Genomic DNA, 24,003 nt, shown 5'->3' with positions numbered 1-24,003 from the left:
ATTCTCAGTACAAAGAATAAGAGACACAGTTCCTGAGGCTCAAAGAACCAGAATGTCAATCAATTCCTTCTCAAGAATACCCCCAGCAGCTCATTAAATACCAACAGACTGGAATTTGTATCCCATTCATCATTTCAAGCTGTAAGTAATTCTCCAATGTGATCGTTTCCAATGTTTATACTGAAGGGCAGATTTGGAGATTGGAAACAAGGTGCAAATAGCTACTCCAGTGCAACAGCAGATGTTGTTTTGGCTAGCTTGCCTACAACATTTTATTATGCTGGAAGAAATAGAGACGGGGCAAGTCCTTTCACTGGGGAATACCAAGAAAAACAGAATCAAAGCAAATTACTTGTTTCTCCTTGTTTTATAAACACTATATGCTGCACTCATTCTATTTTACTTTCAGCTATCTCAGTGTAATTATACATGGCAAGATCTGCCTGGATAGTATGCAGTCAAATATTTTTCACTGTATCTTGGAACATTTGACTATACTAAACCAATGCCAACACCAATAAAGGAAGGAAGCATCACCTTCCCTCTTCTGCCCCTCCTCCTTCCCTTTCACCCATGGTCCACTCTCCTCTCCTATCAGTTTCCTTCTTCTTCAGCCCTTTATCTTTCCCACCTATCACCTTCCAGCTTCTCTCTTCATCCTACCTCCCCCCTCACCTGTCTTCACCTATCACCTTCTAGCTTGTACTCCTTCCTTTCCACCCCTCCACCCCACCTTCTTATTCTGGATTCTTCCCTCTTCCTTTCTAGTCCTAATGTAGGGTCTCAGCCTGAAACATCAACTATTAACTCCCCTCCATAGATGTTGCTTGACCTGCTGAGTTTCTTCAGCATTTTGTATATGTAAACTCATTTAATAATGTGGGGTGGGGTATAATTTCAAATTCACATTAAGTGACACTATAATTGAATTATTGCATTCCAATAATGGTTGTTCTCCTACCAACCTCATTGGCTGGTGTACTGAATATGGTTTGCCTCTGTAACACCAAAAAAAATTACTGATCAGATTACGTGCAGTGAAATCATGTTAGAAGCCTGAATTGACTTTGTCACCTGCATCACTTGATATTTATGGTAAAATTTGGCCAAATTGGACCTAAACATAGTAAAAGTTCTCCATAAAATTAATGTAACTTATAAAAAGCTAGAAGAACTCAGTATCTACGGAGAGAAATGAATAGTCCATGTTTTTGGCTCAAGACTCTTCATGTGGACTGGCTCCAGATCTGATGTTGCTCCAGTTTTCCACCATCTGCAGTCTCCTGTGTCTCCATAAAATAATTATTATTTGATGTGTACTGGGTGCAATTATGCCATTCAGCACCAGTATCATCCACCATTCATCCATGAAATACATGGCAGAAGTAACTTCTGACTGTGTTGGTTGTCGAAGGGAGGAATGGTTGGCAAGGCACCAGAGAATTCTTGCACTCTTCAAACTGCTACCATGGCAGTTCTTGGTAGGGACCTGCTTTAATGTCTCATCTGCATTCAACAGTGCTTTAAGGCATCCAAAAGCCTGCAAGTCCACCACTAATAATTTGTGTTATGGAGAATGTCTCACCACCAGTTCCCCTGATTGTCTAAAGGAGAGGTGAGGTCAGGTTCTTTTCATCTGGATAACGTCTCACTCCCATATCGATCACAGGAAATGACAAGAAGTAGTTGCCAATATTCCTGCATCTAGATGCACATTGAGGGTTCAATGACCTTCCAGCATTGAGCAAGTGTTTAACTGGGAAATCTCTTTTTTGCACTATTGATTTTTGGACATTTTTATGTACACTCATTACTCAGAGGTATCACCACACCTCGCACCTGGAGATGTTACATCTTCAAGTCCTACCACTCCTTCAACTGCTTAGGCGATTAGTCAAAGGGGGTCATTAGTTTCACTGAAATTATGAGAGTTATTATGACTTCCACCATGCTAATCAGTCTCCACAGTGAAGCAGTAACTGGGTTATGCTGGAATGGACATTGTCCCAGCTCCCAGGGCAACATAGAGCTCGGGGCATCAGAGTTCAATCTTGGCATTCTCTGTACGTCCTCCCCGTGGAATGTGTAGATTTTCTCTGAGTCCTGCGGTTTACTCCCACAGTCCAAACATGTACTATGTAGAAAAAGGATCTGGTGCTTTCCCAGTGCATATGCCAAGTAAACTTTTCTCGGGCTTCAAGTCAGGTCCAGGTATCAATTATAACCGACGTTTCGATGACAATCTCTGCCATTTTCTTCAGGGCATCATCCCTCAGGTATCCCTTCAGATACCTCTACCCGGCTTTAAGCCCAAGGAGAAATTATTATGCGTGTACCAGGTAGGTTAATTAGATATTGCAAATTGTTTTGTAATGAGGTTAGGGTTAAATCGGGGTTGTCAGGTGGTGCAGCTTGAAGGGTCGGAAGGGCCTATTCCACATTGTAGCTGTAACAAAATAAAAAAAATAAATATCCAAGTCGGTCTGTAACCAAACACACATGGGAGGTGTGTATCCTGGAGCAGACCCACATCAGGTTTTACTTGCCAGGTTTAGCCCACCTCAGCCCAAAGGTGTCCTGCAGCAACCAGCTGCCACGGGAAATAGCAACTTCAGAAAACACAGCCAGTTAGAACAAGGGTGTCAAAAATCAAGAGGGCATCGGTTTAAGGATAGAGGAAGGAGTCCCGGTGCATACTTTTTATCAAAGCAAATGGCAGTTGCTATCTGGAACATGCTGCCAGAGAAAGTGGTGGAACCAGGAACCATTATTGCAGTTCAGAGACAATTCTCAAGTATTTGAATAGACAAGGTATGGAAGGATACAGTCCTGTAGCTGGCAAATAAGATTGATGTGGGATTAATTGCCACAGATGGCTATGAAGGCCAGGCCATTGGGTGTATTTCAAGCTGAGGTTGATAGGTTCTTGATTTAGTAAGAGCATCAAATGTTAACAATGAAAAGGCAGAAGAATGGGGTTGAGATGGAAAATAAATCAGTCATGACTGAATGGTGGAGCAGTCTAAATAGACCAAATGTCCTAATTCTGCTTATAGAATTATAGTCTTATAGATGGTAATAAAGTTTAGTAAGGACATAGTGGGCAGAAGGGTCCATTTCTATGCAATATGACTAGATAACTAAATCCGTTACTTGAAAAAAAGGGAACACTAGCACCTACGGGTCCCCTTCCACAACTCACACCATCATGACTTGGAAATACATCATCGGCCCTTCACCATCACTAGGTCTAAATCCTGGAACTCCCGACCCAACACAACTGTGTCAGGAAATTGCAATTTGTGTCCCGCCGTGTTTTACAAACCATTTACAAGGAAGTGTAAGTGATGTTGCCTGCCAGGAGAGAGACGTCAAAGCCCATGTGCTCCACTGGGGGCAGTGTGGCGCAGCATCCAGGCTGGAGTTGGTGCTGCTCCCCAGTGTTTGCTCACCAGAAGACAGTGGTCGGCTGAAGATTTCTGCGGCATTCATGGCTCGGGTGCGGACAACATTTTTTTTGTATGGCTGGATCCTCCTGACATCTTTATGTGCTTACTGTCTTGTGTGCGCTATGTGTGCTCTTTGCTGTGCATGACTGTCGGTACTGTAGTTTGCACCTTGGCCGCAAAGTAACACTGTTTCGTTTGGCTATATTCCTAGATATTCATATATGCTTGAATTGAATTGAAGATATTCCTGAAAGGGTGGAAGAAAGAGAAAGAAGCAAAGGTGTGAGAGATAAAGAAAGTAAGAAAAATGAATAGGAGAGAAAAAGTAAAGGTGAATCTATAGACCATGGAGAGGTAGTGTGACTGGAAACAAATACAGTTGGCCCTCCTTATCCGTGAGGGATTGGTTCCGGGACCCCTTGAGGATACCAAAAAACGCGGATGCTCAAGTCTCTTATTAAGCCTGTCTCAGTCCGGTGGACATTAGGACCTGGCGGTCGAGCTCTGATTCTGCAGTGTTTCTGTTCACGAAAATAATCATGATCATGATTGAAAATAAAGTGGAAATAATAAAGTGATCGGAAAGAGGTGAATCGCCATTGGTCATTGGAAAAGCTGGTCGGTCAACGATCGGAACAATTTTAAAGGATAAAGTGAGAAAGGCCCTGCCCCGATGAAAGCTACAATTATTACTAAGCAATGCAATGGTTTAATTATTGAGTTTTGGGGTTTGGGGTTTTTGATCCTCCACGTCAACCAGGCACAGAAGGAGAGCGCTTTCGGAAGTGGTCTGTCACTGGATTGAACTTGGGAACTTACCCAGCATGGCGTTGAAACATACGTTCTTAAGTGTTTTATATGCATAGAAAGGTAAAATATATACTATATACTAAGACAAACGTTTGACTAACTGACACTAAATAATACCGGATGTACCTGTTTTGACTTGCATAGTAAGAGAACTTCTGATTTTTTTTCGATCCCAATCCACAGTAACCTACGTACATCTTCCCATATACTTTAAATCATCTCTAGATTACTTATAATACCTAATACAATGTAAATGCTATGTAAAATAGTTGTTATACTGCATTGTTTAGGGAATAATGACAAGAAAAAAACGTCTGCACATGCTCTAACAACGTGCTGGATGAGCACTTCCGGGTTTTCTCGATTAACGGTTGGTTGAATTCGCACATGCAGAACTCGCGGATAAGGAGGGCGGACTGTAAGTCAAAGGGTTGGAGATAATGTGTTAACACACAAACAGTTAGCATGGCAGGTTACCTATCACAATCTATCTCATTATAATCTTGCACCTTATTGGTTACCTGCACTACATGCTCTCTGCAGTTAGTGCACTTTATTCTGCATCTGTTATGGTTTGAGCTTGTACAACCTCAGCACACTACATCATGATTTGATCTATATGGACAGTACGCAAGGAAAGCTTTTCACTGTACCTCAGTACAGGTGACAATAATAATAAACCAATACTCTGAAGTACTTTCACAACCTTATGGGTGTGCACTTCATTCAATACAACCTCCACTCACTGAAATCCAGAGAATCTCATGGAACCAAATGAGTGACCGGACAGTCTATAAGAATCACAGAAACATGAATGTAATTGAAATCAAAGCTTTCTGCACGTCAGAACCCATCTCTGCTGGCTATTTATCCTACTCCTTCCGTACCTGCTGGAAGAATTTCCACACACCTACATGGAAATTTTAGTAGACAGACTGGCCACTCAGTGGGCACCCTCCATACACAACACATCTATTTACATCATTGCACTCAATAATATTCCCTTTTATTCCATGAACATATGTAGTTTCTCCTTGTTTTCCCCCAACAATCTTTCTGATGCTGGGTTCCTCAAAAGATGAATTTTCTTCTGAAGTCCTTTTCGTATTTATTACTGATTACCTCAATTTTAAAGCCCCAAATTTTAGATTCCAGCATCTGTAGAAGTACGTTCTCTACAGCTATCCTTTATAATTCTGAAAAGACATTTAGCCTGTTCGATTTTTCCAATAATTGTGAAGATTACAGGTAAACACTCCACTGCTTCTCCAAAAACAATGCAGCACCATTGAGTAAGGATGGTCTATAATCTGCCACAATGCTCAACGAGACAATTGTGATTCTCACCCACTGCTCCTTTCAGTGCAATGGCAGCTGTTTCTTTATTCAATTAAAGTCCTGGTTGATGATTGCCCCTTCCAATCCTCCTGTACTGCTCTGGCAAATGTCACCATGTTACAGTTTGCTGCCTCAGTTTTCAGACAAGGTCTCTCCTTGTCCCACAATTCATCTGGATAATGTGGCTGACACAGTAAATGCCTAACAAGTCCTTTGGGAGGCTATAATGTTAATGAGGGCCTTGTAGCCTCGTCAGATCCTCGATCACTAACATATTGTTCATTAGAAGGTCTACTCATGTATGTCGGATGCTGTTTAATTGCGGCACAAATTAAGTGTGAATTATTTTTCTAAATGAGCTCTGTTGGCACAGGCACTCTCTCACCATGTACCTCAGGGAAAAGAAAATGCAAGCGCAGAGTGTTCTGTAGAGGGTGAAAGGACAATAGTGCTTGAGCAGTAAACTTTGAGCGTTAAGCTGAATTAGAGCTGCTAAGCAAGTCTCTCCCTTTTACGGACTGCAGCTCTTGGTAAATCATCACTCATTACTAGCTCACAAGTTATCAAGAGGAACATGCCTTCAAACTCACTTACAATTATAGTATTAATATTTTAACCTTGCAGGAGAGACTGAGTTGCATGGTACAGCACAAAACAGACCCTCAAGCCCAACTTCAGCAGGCAGCACGGTCGTGTAGCAGTTAGCATCGCGCTTTGTAGCACTAGCTGTAAGAGCGGGATTTAGTTCCCGACGCTGTCCGTAAGAAGTTCACACGTCCTCCCTGGGTGCTCCGGTTTTCTCACACGGTTCAAAGGTGTACCGTACGAGTTAGAGTTAGTGAGTTGTGGACGTTCATTTTTGGTGGCGGTGGTATAGCGGCTGTCTCCAGCACCTCCCTGACCAAGACGACCCATTTCACCGTATATTTCTATATATATATATATATATATATATATATATATATATATATATATATATATATATATACACACACACATATACATATACAGTCAGCCCTCCTTATCCGCGGATTCCGCATGCGCGGATTCAACCAATCGCGGATCGGGAAAACCCGGAAGTTCTGTCTCCAGCACCTGTTGTTTGAGCATGTACAGACTATTTTTTCTTGCCATTATTCCCTAAACAATACAGTATAACAACTATTTACATAGCATTTACATTGTATTGTGTATTATAAGTAATCTAGAGATGACTTTAAAGTACAAGCAGTCCCTGGGTTATGAACGAGTACCGTTCCTGAGTCCATCTTTAAGTCGGATTTGAAATTGGAACAGGTACATCTGGTATTATTTAGCATGAGTTAGTCAAATGTTTGTCTTAGTATATAGTATACATTTTACCATTCTATGTATATAAAACACTTAAGAAACATGTATTTCAATAATTAAACCACAGTGTTGCTTAGTAATAATTGTAGTTTTCATCGGGGCAGGCCCTTTCACATGCTCCATTAAAATTTTTCTGATCGTTGACTGACTGTAGCCTAACGCTTTTCCAATGACCAATAGTGTTTCACCTCTTTCTAGTCACTTTACTACTTCCACTTTATTTTCAATCATGATCATCATTATTTTCGTGAACAGAAACACTGCGGATTCAGAGCTGCACCGCCGGGTCCTAATGACCACCACACTGAAACAGGTTAAATAAGGTCTGGGGTTCCGCTGGGTCCTAAAGACCACGGCACCGAGACATGTTAAATAAGGGACTTGAGCATCTGCATTTTTTGGTACCTGCGGGGGGGTCCCGGAATCGATCCCCCGTGGATAAGGAGGGCCAAATGTATGATAAATAAAGCTAATCTTTTAAACCAGTTTATGCTGCCCAAGATGCTCATCCTATTTTCCCATATTTGGTCTATATCCCTCTAAACCAGGGGGTTCCAACCTTTTCTATGCCAAGGACCAATACCACTAAGCAAGGTGTTCATGAACCCCAGGTTGGGAACCCCTGCAGTAAACCCTTCTTACCATTTACTGACCAAGTGACTTTTAAATGTTGTTATTGTGCCTGCATCAACCACTTCCTCTGGCAGCTCATTTCATCTACCGACCTCTCTCTGTGTGAGGACCAATGCAAGACAGCCACCAAGAATTAACAGTTCACATCTTTCCCCCAATACTTTTCCTCCTGTGCCAACAGCGGTTGTTGTTAATGATCCATCCACTGATCAGACGGGAAAAAGAATTTCTTCTGAATGACACCCTCCCCAAACCATCACGCGAAGAGAAAGAGAATCCTGGTTACAGCAAGGTGGAGTACCTGGTCCATCCCACAAAATGTCAAAGAGGTGTGGCCAAAGCCAGTCCATTGGGAAGGTGATCTGATCTTTTCTGAATGATGTGGAAATGGGCTCATGGGCACCACTCTGTTCCAGATGATCTCTTGCACTGTTTCAGTATACAGAGGCGAATTTCTGCAGGGTTCCTCCTGCACATCCCAATTCAGAAATTCACCCCGCCCCATAATGAAACCTGAATTTACCTCCTGTTATTGACCTTCTAATTCAAGTAGTTTCATTAGACATTATAATAATGTTGTTTATGTGACCAAATTAGCAAGGATGACTGATGGGGTACAGAGTAGTAGGCCTGACTCCTAAACCCACCAGTAATCTTATCTTGACAATTTTCTACAGTGATTTAATTGGCAAACATTGGTACAAACTACAAAAATAATTTATTCTGCACTCAATGAAGACCCTGAACATCAGCAACTATCAATCTGCTTCTACAATCACAGGGTAAGCAATGTGTGAGTATATTTCCTTTATATTGGAATTCTATTAATGTGGATTGTTCAGTAGATCAGTTTAAAGCTAAAATCCCATTTTAGGAGAGATAATACAGACATATAGTGGATTCAGTTTATGGTCCCATAATACCAGTTATCACTGCCTAAGTAAAGACTTGAAATTTAATTTTCTCTACTTGTAAACAAATGCTAAAAATGTAGCCCAGTTATGTACATTTGCTTTCCTGACAACTCCAAAACATTGAGATATGTAACACTTGTTGCTGATTTATGATATTTGATAGCCTCCTCATCCAAAACCTCTCAAGTTTGTTTTATCATTTGACAGAAGATCTGGAGATTCATGAAAACAGCCAACAGAAGTGTTTATTTAGACATAACATTGCCTGCCTGACTAAATGTGGGAAAATCTGAAGGATCACAGTTAACATAGGCCCCAAGCCTAACAATGACCAGTCCTCTGCAGTTCTTGGACAGGGATGCAGTGCAGTCAGCAACAAAATTGCCCTCTTGATGCATCATCTTAACATATACTATATGCCCATATTGTACTGAGCAGCTGAAAAAAAGACAAAAGGGCCGCAGATGAAGGTCAACAAAGGGTAAAGTTCATTCGAGAGCATGTTAGTATGGTTGCCAAGTGCAAAGGATTGTGGGATTCAATCAGTCTGCTTGACCTCCACACACCAGCGGTTGTGTGACAGGGATTTACGAGCAGCACCTGGGTACTCATTTAGAGGACAAGGGCTTACTTTATGGAGCAGTGCAAGACAATGGGACATGAAAAAGATTAGAATCAAAGCTGACAGGAAAAGAAGTCTTCTGATGTGATTAATGAAGTTTAGCATGAGTTGCTCTGATAGCCAGCCATTGCAAAAACCAAGACAGATCAAGCAGTTTATTAACTGCTTCAAGCTGCTGCTGATCAGATTTCCTGACAGCCTCTATTATTCTTTACATGGATTTGAACCGTACCTCGTATTTTGATTTTCTTTCAAAGAACAAGATATATCATTAGTTTTGTACTCATTTTAGTCCAAATTCCTGCTTGAACTACTAATTCTTGAATTGGTGAGTTAAAGGCAGATTAGATCATTTACCAGATCCTCAGTTTACAAGTACAGAAATGTTTATGTATTTGTGCATATGACAATAAACTCAACCTTGACCAAGTCAGAATAATTCCAATCTACTGTATTTTACACATTTTATTTGTCTCGGTAGAGGGCTGAGGATTTGGGTGTATAAGGCCTCTGCTTTAGCTAACTGCATAATGAAAGGTCCACAAATTTGTGGTGGGGTGCAATAATCCATAGTGTACTATAGTGTTCCCTAACCAGCTCAAAACCCAAGAGATCAAACCAGGCTTGGACCGGGACTTGAGCTTCTCGGAAGTTACTGATTCCTAATGGCAGTCTGCCAATTGGCTTGAGAGAAGAATCACCTGGTCTCACCTGTTGGGAAGAGCATTAAGGCATTTGGTTATAAAGTGCACATCTCAAAGTCCTCCCTTGCCAATGCCATTGGGCATCCAATACAGAAGAGACTGATAAGGGAGGTTCACACTAAACTGTCAATTCACATTAAGGCCATAAGATACAGGAGCAGAATTAGGCTCATCAAACCTGCTCTGCCATTTCATCATGGCTGATCCAGTTTTCCTCTCAGCCCCAATCTCCTGCCTACCCCCAATATCCCTTCATGCCCTGACCTTTCAAGAATCTATCAATTTCTGCCTTAAATATATGTACACAGTTGACCTCCAAGGCTGCCTGTGGTGATGAATTCTACAGATTCACCACACTCTGGCTAAAGAAATTCCTCCTCATCTACATTCTAAAGGGACACCCCTCTATTCTGAGGCTGTGTCTTCTGGTCTTTGACTCTTCATTCTTAGGAAACATCCTCTCCACGTCTCTCTATCAGGGCCTTTCACCATTCAATAGGTTGCAATGAGGTTACCACTCATACTTCTGAATTCTAGTGAATACAGACCCAGAGCCATCAAACACTCTTCATATGGCAAGCTGTTTAATCCTGGAATCATTTTCATGAACTTCCGTTGAACCCTCTCCAGTTTCAGCACATTCTTTTGTAGATAAGGGGCCCAAAACTGCTGACAATACTCCAAGTGAGACCTCACCAGTGCTTCATAATGTCTCAACATCACATCCTCGTTTTTATATTCTAGCCCTCTTGAAATGAATGCTAACATTGCACTTGCCTTCCTCACCACCGACTCAACCTGCAAATTAACCTTTAGGGAATCCTGCACAAGGACTCCCAAGTCCCAATGTACCTCTGATTTTTGTATTTTCTCTCCATTTAGAAAATAGTCAGCCCTTCCATTTCTTCTACCAAAGTGCATGACCACACACTTCCCAAGACTGTATTCCATCTGCCACTTCTTTGCCCATTCTCCTAATCTGTCCAACTCCTTCTGTAGCCTCTCTACTTCCTCAAAACTACCTGTCCCTCCACCCATCTTTGTATCATCTACAAAATTTGCAACAAAGCCATCAATCCCATCATCCAAATCATTGACATATAACGTTAAAAGAATCGGTCCCAACGCAGACCCCTTGTGGAACGCCACTAGCCACCGGTAGCCAGACAGAAAAGGCTCCCTTTATTCCCACTTTCTCTCCTGTCAATCAGCCACTGCTTTATCCATGCCAGAATCTTTCCTGATTAAAGGTCTCCTCAACTAATTCCTCCCTTGCAGAGCTCACCTTAGTTCACTTGCCTGCTGATTCTACAGAATATCTCCTTTAGTACCACAGATGGGCCCCAACACAATATACCAGCTGATAAAACAGCTGCCTTCTGGCAGTTAGTACATGCACTGCTGCTTCCAACTTTCAATCAGAGTATTTGCTTGAAAGTGATCTCAAAGCAGTTACCTTATGACAGTGCTTTGAAATGAAAAATGCTAAAATCTTGCTTCACATGCCAGGCACTTTCACTATTTATTTGCTTCATTAAAGTGACAGATCTTGCTTTGAGCATGACCAACCCCTTGAATGGATTCAATTTTGATTTTGAGTTCAAAGGGCTGGAAGTTTTAAAACTGCAGTTAAGTTGCAACACCGCATTGACAGACTATTATTCAGAATTGAGATGACTTTCTTAACATGCTAAGGCATTCTAGCCCCACCATTGACGCCCAGAAGGGACCACCATTGACCAAAAGCTCAAGCTGGACCCACCAATGAAATGCTGTACCACCAGAGCAAGTCAGTGGAAGGGCTTTTGGCATCATGTGGTTAGCTCTTTATTTTGAAAACATCTCAAGTTCTCTTAGGTAACAACACTCATGACGCTCAATGTTACCAGGCAGAAAGTGACCTATTGGCTTTACACCCCGTCCATTGGTTTGAACATCTATACAGTTCAAGGTAGCAAGTCATGAAAAGACAGCAAGAACAAGTCCAGCAGATATATTGGTATTGTACATTTTTATAGGCATCTGTTAGTCTCGTGAGACCATGGATTTGCACCTTGGAAGGTTTCCAGGACGCAGGCCTGGGCAGGGTTGTATGGGAGACCGGCAGTTGCCCAAGCTGCAGGCTTTCTCCTCTCCACACCACCGATGTTGTCCAAGGGAAGGGCACTAGGATCCAATCAGCTTGGCATCGGAGTCATCACAGAGCAATGTGTTGTTAAGTGCCTTGCTCAAGGACACAACGCACTGCCTCAGCTGAGGCTCGAACCAGTGACCTTCAGATCACTAGACCGATGCCTTATCCACTAGGCCATGCGCCAACACGATTGTACATTATTATCCAAAAAATTAAGATGTGTGGGATCCACAATTACTTGGTAGCCTGGATTCAGAATTGGCTTGCCCACAGAAGCCAGGGGGTAGTGGTGTTAGGATGTTATTATGGCTGGAGATCCCTGACCTGTGGCTCTTGCAAGGACCAGTGCTGGGTTACTCTGTTGTTTGTGACGTATATCAATGACTTGAATGAAAGTGTAGGTGAGTGGGTTAGTAAGTTTGCAGATGACACAAAGATTGGTGGAGCTGTGGACAATGTTGAGGATTATGAAAGGATGGAGCAGGGATACACATCAATTACAAATGTGGGTGGAGAAGCTTCAGATGGAACTTAATACAAGTGTGTGTTGCTACGCTTTGGGAGGTCATATGTCAAGGGAAAGTGTACAGTTAATGGCAGGATGCTCAACAGCATCCAAATGCAGAAGAATCTTGAGCTCCAAGTCCATAGCTCTATGAAAATGGCCACAACAGTAGATACGGTGGTAAAGGTGCATTGTATGCTTGCTTTCATTGGTCAGGGCACCGAGTACAAGAGTAAGGAGATTATGCTGCAGCTATACAAAACTTCAGTTACTTCAAATTTGAAGTAATGTATGCAGTTCCCATTACAAGTGGGTTGTGGAGGCTTTGGAAAAGAGTGCAGAAGCTGTTTACCAAGTTCCTGGATTTGAGGATATGAGCTATAAGGAGTTTGAATAAACTTGAGTTGTTTTTCCTTGGAGCATCAGAGGCTAAGGGGAGAGCTGATAGAGGTATATAAAATTATAAGGGGCATAGAAAGGGCAGAGAGCCAGAACCTTATGCCAGGGTAGAAAGGTCAAATACTAGAGGACATTTATCTACAGTGAGAGGAGGAAAGTGTAAAGGAGATGTGTGGGACAAGTTTCTGTTTTACACTTAGAGTGGTAGGTGCCTGGACCTGGCATCCAGGGGTAGTACAAACAAGTACTTGAGTGGTCTTTAAGAGACTTTTGACGTTAACATGCAGGGTGGGGAAAGATATCTAATTCAATGGTGCTGAGATTGAAAGATTTGAGAGCTTTAAGTTCCTTGGAGAGAACATCTCCAATATCTGGTCCTGCTGAGTAGATGTCATGGTCAAGATGTCATGGTCACCGACACCTCTAATTCCTCAGGAGGCTAAAAAAAATTAACATGACCCTGTCTACCTTTACCAATTTTTCACTCTGTACCATAGAAAGCATCCAACCTGGATCCGTAATGGCTTGTAATGGCAAGTGCTCTGCATATGACCACAAGAAACTGCAGAGAGTAGTGGACACAGTTCAGCACATCACAGAAACCAGCCTCCCCTCCATGGACACTGTCCATACTTCTCACTACATCAGGAAAGCAGCCAGCATAATCAAAGAACCCATCCACACCAGGCATTCTCTCTTCTCCCCTCTTCCATCAAACAGAAGTTACAAAAGTCTGAAAGCACGTACCACCAGACTCAAGGACAGCTTCTATCCTTTTGTTATGGCTCTTAAATAGTTCCCCAGTACAATAAATTAGATTCTTGACCTCACAGTCTACCTTATTATGAGCTTGTACATCACTGTTTACCTGCACAATACTTTCTCTATAGGTGTTACACTTAATTCTATATTTTTTTTTATCTTGTACTATACCAATACCCTGTATGAACAGTATACAAAACAAATTTTTATTGTATCTCAGTACATGTAACAACAATAAACCAATTTCAATCCCATCTGCAGATTTAATTTGGCATTGTGGTTGATACAAACATGATGGATTGAAATATGTGTTCCTGTGGTGTACTGATCATGTGCTATGTTCTAATAGCTTCAAGCTCTCCTCACAGTTATCTTTCCTTCATTATCACTGGGTCAAAGTCCTGGCACTCTCAACTGAGGTGTATTGGATAGTGATATTAACTGCACTTGTTACTTTAAGGTCATTGGGTCACTACCACCCTAAGTACGATGCCACATAATTGATCATTCCACATTATTGTGTTGCGTTTACAGCTTTGGTTAAGGTCTGTCACATCAAACAAACATTCTCTACCTTCTTAGTGTAAGTGCCTTGTGTAATATCACAATACAACAAAACCCAAAACACTGCCTATCCTACCCTCATCTCATGTCCTGTAGTTTTTTAAGAAGTAGTTTCATAACTTTGAACTCAGAACAGAAGAATATAGTGAATTCCAGTTATTTGGGCCATTGGTTAATCAGGGCAGCCAATTATTTAGAACAGCTCTTAAGGAACAAAAACTAATTGAGAAAATAGCCAAAATTCCCTTTGTTTATTTGGGACACTATGCTGCTTAATTAGGACAGGTGACTGTTGCCAAATAATTTCTAACTAACATCAGAGATGTGCACTTGTCTCACCATTAGACGCTGCACCGTGCTTAGAGCAAACAGCTTTTAAATAGCATCATTTGTATGTACTTGCATTCAAAAAGCAATGATTTTTGTCACAGGCACTTGGCAAAAAATAAGCAGGAAGACAATTCAGAACTGTTTTGTCACTGTGGTTACAAGTATTCAGGCTCGGAAATGCCAGAAATGGCCGGGAGTGAAAATGAAACAATTTCACTACTTCAACAAGTTAGGAGCTACAAAGAATTTGAAGGTATCGACAATCATCTTGAATGTTACAATGAAAATGAAGACTTGGAGGATGCAATCATAGAAGGCATTGTGTGAAGGCAGTAGGTGTCAGCACTGGCTTTGTTCATTTACAGACAATCAAAAGAACACGGCAGCATACACTGGATTAATTCCTCCTCTGCTAACTATTAGGAACTAATACAGTTTATAGCACTTTAGTAATACTGAAAGTGTTCTGATTTGTTCCATTTTTCATTTAAATACACAAGTTGTTACTCGGTTAAATGGTAGTTCGTCTTCTTTATACCTTTTTAACTATTTCCATGAAACTTTGCCTAATTGGGGCTGCTACTTAATTGGACCAAAATGTGCTGATACCAATGTGTCCAAATTAACCAGAATCTACTGTAAGGAAATAAAGGTAGGAGTAAGTCAACTGTCCTGTTGAGCCTGCTCCGCCATTCAATAAAATCATGGCTGATCTGGCTGTGGACTCAATTCCACCTACCTGCCTTTTCCCCCACAACCCTCAATTTCCCGACTATGCAAAAATATAACTGTGTCTTCAATACTCTTTGGAAAAGCCATTCCTCTTCATCTCCATCCTAAGTTTATTCCCCTGAATCTTGAGGTATGTTCCTTTGTTCTAGTCTCACCTACCAATGGAGATGATTTCCTTGCCTCAAACATATTTATCCTTTCACACATCTATCTTTTCATAATTTCATATGTTTCTATAACATCCCTTCATTCCTCTGATCTTCTGTGAGTATAGTCCCTAATGACTCCATCTTTCTTCATAGCCTAATCCCCTCATCTCCAGCACCAACCTGGTGAATCTCCTCTGCATCACCTCTGAAGCCATACATGTACCTCCTTCCTCAAGTAAGGAGCAAGAACTACACACGGTACTCCAAGTGTGGCCTCACTTGTACCCTGTGTAGTTGCAGCATAACCTGCCTGCTCTCAAGTTCAGGCCCTCTACCAATGAAGGTCAATACTGCATTTACGTTTTTCATAGCACCTTGCAAACCAACCTTTTGCAATTCATGCACAAGCACTCTCAAGTCCCTCTACACCTTTCACCATTTAAATATTAATCTGAACTTCTGTTTTTCTATCCAATGACAATCTGGTAGAAATAATAAATGGCAGTCTTGCCGGCCACATTAATACTTGAGGAGTGCTCCAATGCCCAAGAGCTGCTGGAAGTGCTTTGGATGGGTCTGGTCCACCCACACCTGGTCTAGTATCAACTATGAAAGCTGCCGATCAACAGGTCACAACACAGAGATGACATCTAAAACCAGCTGCTGGGGAAACATGGCTCTGAACCCCCTAGAGTGGCAATGCTTGCTAAGGACCAAACGGTTACCGATTACTTGATCCAATCATCACTTATCCTCTACTCCATGAGGAAAAAGATTGAGGAATGGAAAGCAGAGGTCATAAAAACAATTGTTTTTCCAGGAAGGAGGGTTAGGGTCTCCGTGTCAGTGTTAACACTACGGTAGTGTAGTGGTTAGTGCGACATTATTACAGCACAGGGTTTTCCAGAGTGCAACTGTCTTTAAGGAGTTTGTTCATTCTCCACAGTTTGTTTCTTCTGGATGTTCCATATTCCTTCCACAGTCCAAAGACATACGAGCTAATAGGTTAATTGGTCATTGAAAATTGTCCTGTGACTAGACTAGTGTTAAATAGGGTGGTTGCTAAGTAGTGCGGCTTGATCAAAGATTCAAAGTGCATTTATTATCAATGAATGTATAAATTATACAACTTTGACATCTACATCTCCACACATTCATCACTGATTTTGTCTGTTGACTAGTTTCCTTAGGCAACTCAATCCAGTAACTGCGTTTCTGTCTCTAACATTTGGCCATTTCCTTGAACTGAAGTACTTGCACTCTTAACTCACTACAGGTGTACGGTAGAGAGCATTTTGACCGGCTGCATCACTCTGGTATGGGGGAGCCAATGCACAGGATCATAAGAGGCTTCCGAGGGTTGTGGAATCAGCCACATCATTATCAGCAAAGACCTGCCTTCAGCAGTACACTCTGCTCTCTTACAAGTGCCAACAAATACCAACTTGGTGTGATTTCTGAGAATGCTTGGAATGTCTACTCATTTGTTGGTCTTTCAATGATAAATATGATAGAATAGGAGTTAATTTCACTGAGCTCTTGTCCAAGATGCTCCGACCTCTCAGTCTTCATTCATAGATTTGTTTTGGCCATACATCTTGCCAAGTTCACAAGACCATCTCATTGTTTGTAAATGGAAAATCCTTGTCCAACAAGTTCAAGAGTGAAAAATTGAACTGTCTCTATCAATAACAGCTGATTCATGCAATGTTTTGAAAAGGACACTGATTATTACACTGCTTTGGCCAACTACACTGCTAAAGCAAAACTGTCCCCTGCAGAATCTCTTGTGTTTATGGCAGGAATTGTTACTTTTACACACAAAGTTGCCAAAAACCATTTGTGATCTGTAACAGCAGCAAAAACTTTTTCCAGTGGGACTAGGTGGAATTTGTTCAGAGCAAAGATAACTGATAACACTTCCTTCTCACTTTACACATAGTTATGTTTGCCTTTGTTGAGAGAATGCAATACGAATACTGTCTGTTCCTGCCCATCATCCCCAACAAGGCTAATGACAATGGCTGTACTGTAAATGCAGCATTAAATGCATTAATGCATTGGGGCTTCTGCCCAATCATGGTGAACCAGTAGAGATTTGCTTCTCAAATCTGCACTTACATTGAGAAAATCTTCCTGATTCACATCAGTCCAATCCCATTTCTTATTTTCATAAAGACATGGTACAATAGTGTTAGCATCACTGAAAAATCAAGCAATATTCTGGAATACTTTAACATCGAATGATTCCTGGAATGAAGATCAACTACTTCTAGGTATGATTGCCATTCATATTAAAATCAACCTTAACAGGCTTCAGTCCACAAGTTTACAATACCTCTAGTTATACAAAGATATACTTGGACTATTGCATTGTTGTTACAATGAAGTCCCTCAATATTTCCTCTCAAATATCCAAATGATCTTCTTCACTAAACCATTTTAACTGAAGAGACAATTACCATAGCCCTGCAAAACTTTAGCAGTGAAGAATCTGACTTCATAGGACAACATAGTTTAAGAGTACAATCGTTTATGTACGGCTTGTGATAGTGCTCGTCACATCTAATCTTCCACAAATTGCAGCAAATCATATTTTGTGAAAGGAAAGCTGGGATCCCACCAACTCCACACATGGGACCTGAGAAGTTGCTAAAAGATGCTGTTCATGATTGACTATCTAACCTAATATTATCTTCTAGTCACTGCAAAATGACATTACTACTTATGCATTAGATACAGCTGTTATAGGAATCATTCCATCACTGGAAGAGTCTTTGACAAAAACTCTGCTCCTTTGAGTTCTTCCACTTGCCCCTTCAAGAAATTAAGAACTGGCATTGGTTTGCAGTAGACTGGTTGGACACTAGGTTTAACTTGTGAATATGTTCCATATTTTATGATTCCTGCATAGGAATCATTGAAGATGTTATTGTATTTAGATCAAAGCAACCCCAGATATAACGTTGGTGGATCTGAGCAAAATCTAAATGACCTTCCAATTGAGTTTCAACTTAGTAAATGAATATTTTCTCACATTTTAATATTCATTGAGTCCACCACAACCTGACGTATAGTCTGATGTGAAATGTCATACATTTAAAATCTTCAAAACTTCTCACGAGTCATACGGCATGGAGACACATAACTCAGTTCAGCAAGTCCGCATTGACCATTCAGCAGCCATCTGTCCCCATCCTACAAGCATTTTTTTTTATTAAGTGCAATTGTGAACAAAAGCCAGATCAGAAATGCTGATTAAGTCAACTAGTTCAACTGGCATAACACTTTATTCTCCTCAACTCCTTCCAGGCTCTACATTCACCTGTGCACTAGGGTAATTTAGTTAACCAATCAACCTGTAATAAAGCTTGAGAATGGTCGTATTCCTTTCTAAGTCTATGAACTGCTTATCATAGATATCCTCCCTAATAATGGAACTATCTGCACCAATGTCAATATGCATCACTAATGATGTTACCAATCAGGAATAGGATCTTAAAGATTTCTTGCTTCGCATTACACTTAAGTATAAATGCGGAACAAAGTGAATTCTGTGTATTTGCAACTAGTGTAATATTGTGTACCTTCAGCTTTGTGATGCCTTTGATGCTGGTGTTGCATTAGAAAGAGTCTTTATTTTTTATTAAGTTTTTATGAGATTTTACAATGCAACAAAACAAAAAAAAATTTAAAAAGAGGTTTACACCGTGTAAAACAAACATATCAAAGTACAATTCATATTAAGCAAAGCACCCATAGTGGAATCAAATAAAATTAGTTACGACCCCACCCTTCCACTGCCCAACTCCAAGCCAACCTAACAATATGGAAAAAAGTTAAGCAGAACTATATCACCACAGAGCTGTATTTATAAAAAGGTATATTGCCTTCTACCTAATCTATAAGTAAGCAATTTAAATGCAAAAGAAAAAAGGAGGGATCTAAATGGGAATTATGAAAATATTCAAGAAAAGGTCCCCACACCTTGTGGAACTTTTATGTCCAAGTTCAGAAGTGAATAATGAATCTTTTCAAGGTCTAAGCAGGACATAATATCTCCAAGCCATTGAGCATGAATAGGTGGAGCAGCATCTCTCCACCCAAGAAGGACTGCACATCTGGCCAAAAGAGAGGCGAAAGACAATGTACAATGCTTAGTCAGAGTTAAATGCATATCAGCTTCTCCCGAAGTACCGAAAAGAGCAATCAGAGGGTTAGGTTCCAAATAGCAATTAAGTATGTGAGATAAAGGCCTCTCTTATTCATAGGTATTGGGCTTGTCCCAGCTTGCAGAAATTCTGGAGAGTTGTTTTTCAATTTTGTCTATTTTTTAAATTTTGTTTTTTTTTGGTTTTTTTTGTTTTGTTTTTTTTCTTACCCGTTTCCTTGAGTTGCAATTTATAAACTGCTGTAATGTGCTCTTGTTTCCTGTATGAGTGGTACTAATTACAATTAGAATTATAGAGTCATACAACATGGATACAAACCCTTCAGCCCAAATGGTCTATGCTGGCCAAGATTCCTCTCTGGGCTCGTCCCATTTGCCTGTGTTTGACTCACAGCCCTCGAAACATTTTGTATTCATGTACCTGTCCGAGTACCTTTTAAATGTTGTTATTGCCACTTTTTCTGGCAGCCCATTCAGTATATTGACCTCTCTCTGAGTGAAAAAGTTGCCCCTCAGGTTCCAATTAAATCCTCCCCTCTCACGTTAAACCTATGCCCTATAGTTCTTTCCACCTACTGCGAAAAAGGACTGTGCACATTCACCCTATCTATGCCCCTTATATTTTTATACACCTCGACAAAATCATCACTCATTCTCCAGTGCTCCAATAAAAAGTCCCAACCTCCTCAACCTCTCTCCATAACTCAGTCCCTCAAGTCCTGGCAACATCATTGTAAACATTCACTGCACTCTTTCGGGCTTACTGCCACCTTTCCTATAGCAAGTTGACAAAAACTGAGCTGAATATTCCAAACGCACACTCACCAATGTCTTATAGAACTGCAACATAACATCCCAGCTTCTGCACTCAGCGCACTGAATGATGAAGACCAGTATGCCAAAAGTTTCTTCACCACTCTACTTATCTGCAACACCACTTTCAGGGAACCAAATACTTGTACTTATTGGTCCTTCTGTTTGACAACACTCCCCAGGGTCCTACCACAACAGGACTGATTGCTAGAACAGTCTTCCAGTCACTTGATCCTATTTTGATCAAACCTTTAAGGGTTTGTCCTTTGACTGTGATCTGCCATTATATTCATGACTGGCAAAGAACAGAACAATCCGGCACTTGTGGCTGCGATCTCCATGAAACAAGCCTTTTATCTGTCAATGTAACTTCTGAACAACTTCTACAAACTGCATGTCTTTAGCTTTCTGTGGAATTACTAATTTAGTGATTGATAAATACACATGAAAATAAATTTCTTTGAGCAAATTGCTTCCTTTGCTCCTTTGGAAGAAATATTGCTTCCCGTGAAAAACAGCTCCAAACTGGATGAGACAACTTACAAACCTCAGTTTTTCTCCTCAATATTGTATTACTGGAGTTACTCTATTCCAGTCCAATTATAAGACACACCAATATACAGAGTCCTTTAACCTATACGCATATGATGATATCATAGCATTCTGTGAGCAGATGATTTTATGTTCATATTATTCATGTCTGTGTGCCTGTGCGCCACACGGTCTTTCGTTCCACATGTAAATGCCCAACGCTGGACTCTCAGGTCTGAGTCGACATCATCATATTCATGTTCCTTGAGTCACTATCTGCAAGGATGGTGGAAGCAGTCAATCATAGCTCCAAAACATAACTGGATGGGTGCTTGAGGGGAAAAGTTATTTTCCTGGCAATGAGGAAAAATTAGGAGAAATGAACTAAAAATGGAAAAGGCTAGAAACACACAGCAGATCAGGCAACATAAGTGGAAGGAGAAGCAGACAATATTTTTAGTCAAAGACGTTACATCAGGATTAGGTACCAACTGGTTTGCTCCACAAGAAGCATCTTCGTGCTTGAGCCACCATTTTCTTTCTATTCCCACCAGAACATTGATTAAGGATAGCCTTCCACAGCAAGATGGAACTTTGAAACCAACATTAAAAACTAAGTCTGGGTAAAGGGTCTTGATCCAAAGAATTACCCATCCACTTCCCTCCACAGATGCTGCCTGACCCACTTTTTCTGGGTTGCACCATATTCAGTGTCTGCAGCCTCTCGTGCCTCTTTAATTTTGCATTGAAGTCAGATGATAGAGCTTTTAGAACTCAAAAGGGAACCTGGATCTCTGGAGCTGTGAATCTCCTACTTTGTGGCATTCTGAGGGCATGAATACAAGATTTTTAAAAATAAAAGTCTTGCTGAGAACACTCAAGTGAGTCAGGTGCAAAATGTTAAACAATTGAGCTGATTACTCACATGCCACGTAGAGTGATGCATTCTTACTCAAGGCATATCCCAGATGGTTTCTTGCCACGCATGTATATATGCCCTCATCGGACTTTCCCTTACGCCCCTGGTTCAGCTGATAGAAGAAGAGGGAGCCGTGAGGCAGGAGAGTCCGTTGGGATTGACGGTCGTCCTTGCTGGTCTCCACTCGTTCGCCATTCCTGTACCACTCGATAACTGGCTGGGGCCTGCCCTCTGCCCGGCAATTCAGGGTAGCCGGCTCACCCCGGAACACGGCAAGGTCAGTCGGATGTTCAACTATCTCAGGGGGAGATTCATCCAGACGTAATCTGGAATCTGAAGTACAAAAGAAAATCACTTATCAGCAACACAACACCTCGAAGAAACTCAGCCTCAATAAATGTAGTTCAGCGGTTGCAGTAAGTCATCCAGAAATGAAATGTTCAAATCTGGTATATCGATATGCAATAATTCTTTCAGTTTTTTTGAAACAATGGACAGAAATGAGAATGGCTGTTAAACAGAGTCCTAAACCAAATCAGTTTGTGTAAAATGCTTTCTGTGGAAAGAGAAACTGAGTTAACGGTTCAGGTCTAGAAGCCATCATCAGGTCTGATGAAGAATCTTGGATCTGAAACATGTCACAAGTGGATAGAGTCACAAAGAAAGCCTTTGGCACATTGGCTTTCATAGATCAAAGTAATAATTACAGGAGCTGGGATGTTATGTTGAAGTTGTACAAGACATTGAGGAGGCCTACTTTGGAGTATTGTGTGCGGTTTCAGTCATTACCTGCAGGTAAGATGCAAGTAAGATTGAAAGAGCGCAGAGAAAATCAGGGACTAGCGGACCTGAGTTATAAGGAAAGATTGAATAGGTTAGAACTTTATTCCATAGAATATAGAAGATTGAGGGGAGATTTAATAAAGGTATGCAAAATTATGAGGGGTATAAATAGGGTAAATGCAAGCAGGCTTCTTCTACTGAGATTGGGTGAGATTACAACTAGAGTTCATGGGTTAAGGGTGAAAAATGAAATCTTTAAAGTGAACTTAAGAGGAAACACCTTCACTCAGAGGGTCACAAGTGTGTGGAACAAGCTGCCAGTGCAAGTGATGGATGTGATTTTGATTTCAATGCTTAAGAGAAATTTGGAGAGAAACGTGGATGGAAGGAATATGGAGGTCCAGGTGCAGATTCATTGGAGTAGGCATGAAAGGCCTGTTTCCATGCTGTAGTTTTCTATGACTCTAGTTTACTCTCCTAATGGCATTGTCAGTTTCTACTCTAGATTTTCAGCATCTGCACATGTTCCGATTTTCAAGTTATTGCAAATAGGTATTTATTGAAATGACAGATAGCCACCATAAATCTCTGGTCTTACACTAATATGTTGACCCACAACAGCCTTCCTCCAATCAGTTCAGAGATGGGTGTCAAATATCAGACTTGCTAGCAACACTCAAATTCCCACTCATTAAATAGATACTGACTTGCATTGGCTTATGGTTTTGGAGACACCATCCCTGCAGACTTTCACATAAAGTAGTTCTTTATTGCTTGCCCTCCACAGCAAGGACTGTTGACTCTGGTGGAGGCCACAACAGCAGTCAAGGATTCTGTTCACATACAGACTACCTTCCAACAGGTAATCCTAATCAATATGCCTCTCTCCATTCTGAGGCAATGAACCAAAATTCTATTGCAGCTGCTACTAATCCATTCCAACAGTGGTTTAAACTGCAGTTTTGCATCTCAGTCATTCTGGGTATTTGGTGAAGAAATGGGAGCACTACTGAAAGAGACTAGCTGTTAGAAGCAGAAAGTATGACACTTAACAGAACAACACCCCTAGCTCAGATGGACACTAAATTCCCTCAGAAACCCCTTGGCCCAAAGTTGCATTAGGATTAGTAAATCATCCAGGAAAAATTGTACCCATGTCATTTACCTTACTTATCTGTCAAAATAAATTCAACTGTCTCACCAAATTTCAGTCATTCTCCAGATTTCCCATTTGCCTCTATATAGCCTGGCCAATTATGAGGCTGTTCTTTTACAATGTGCCGAGTACACTTGAGAGCGCAGAGTTTATTTTGCCACACAATAATTTTCCTGTACAAGTCTTTGCTTAAATACAAACAACAGAAATACCCACAGTGCTTCCTCCAACTCAG

At 41.0% G+C, this 24,003-nt stretch overlaps 1 protein-coding gene across 2 annotated transcripts in view; it reads right to left on the bottom strand.

The window, feature by feature from the left end:
* The window catches only part of robo4 (roundabout, axon guidance receptor, homolog 4 (Drosophila)), a 115,930-nt gene that overhangs the window by 77,386 nt on the left and 14,541 nt on the right, over nucleotides 1–24,003 (bottom strand). For both annotated transcript variants that reach the window (XM_059957272.1, XM_059957273.1), the window contains exon 2: nucleotides 21,836–22,162. In XM_059957272.1, coding sequence (XP_059813255.1) covers nucleotides 21,836–22,162 — 327 coding nt within the window. The remainder of the gene's footprint in view (nucleotides 1–21,835; nucleotides 22,163–24,003) is intronic.

Source organism: Hypanus sabinus, chromosome X2, assembly GCF_030144855.1.
Source record: "Hypanus sabinus isolate sHypSab1 chromosome X2, sHypSab1.hap1, whole genome shotgun sequence".
Classification (NCBI taxonomy): Eukaryota; Metazoa; Chordata; class Chondrichthyes; order Myliobatiformes; family Dasyatidae; genus Hypanus; species Hypanus sabinus.
Note: the sequence above shows the minus strand (reverse complement) of the source record. Positions and strands in the feature narration are given on the sequence as shown.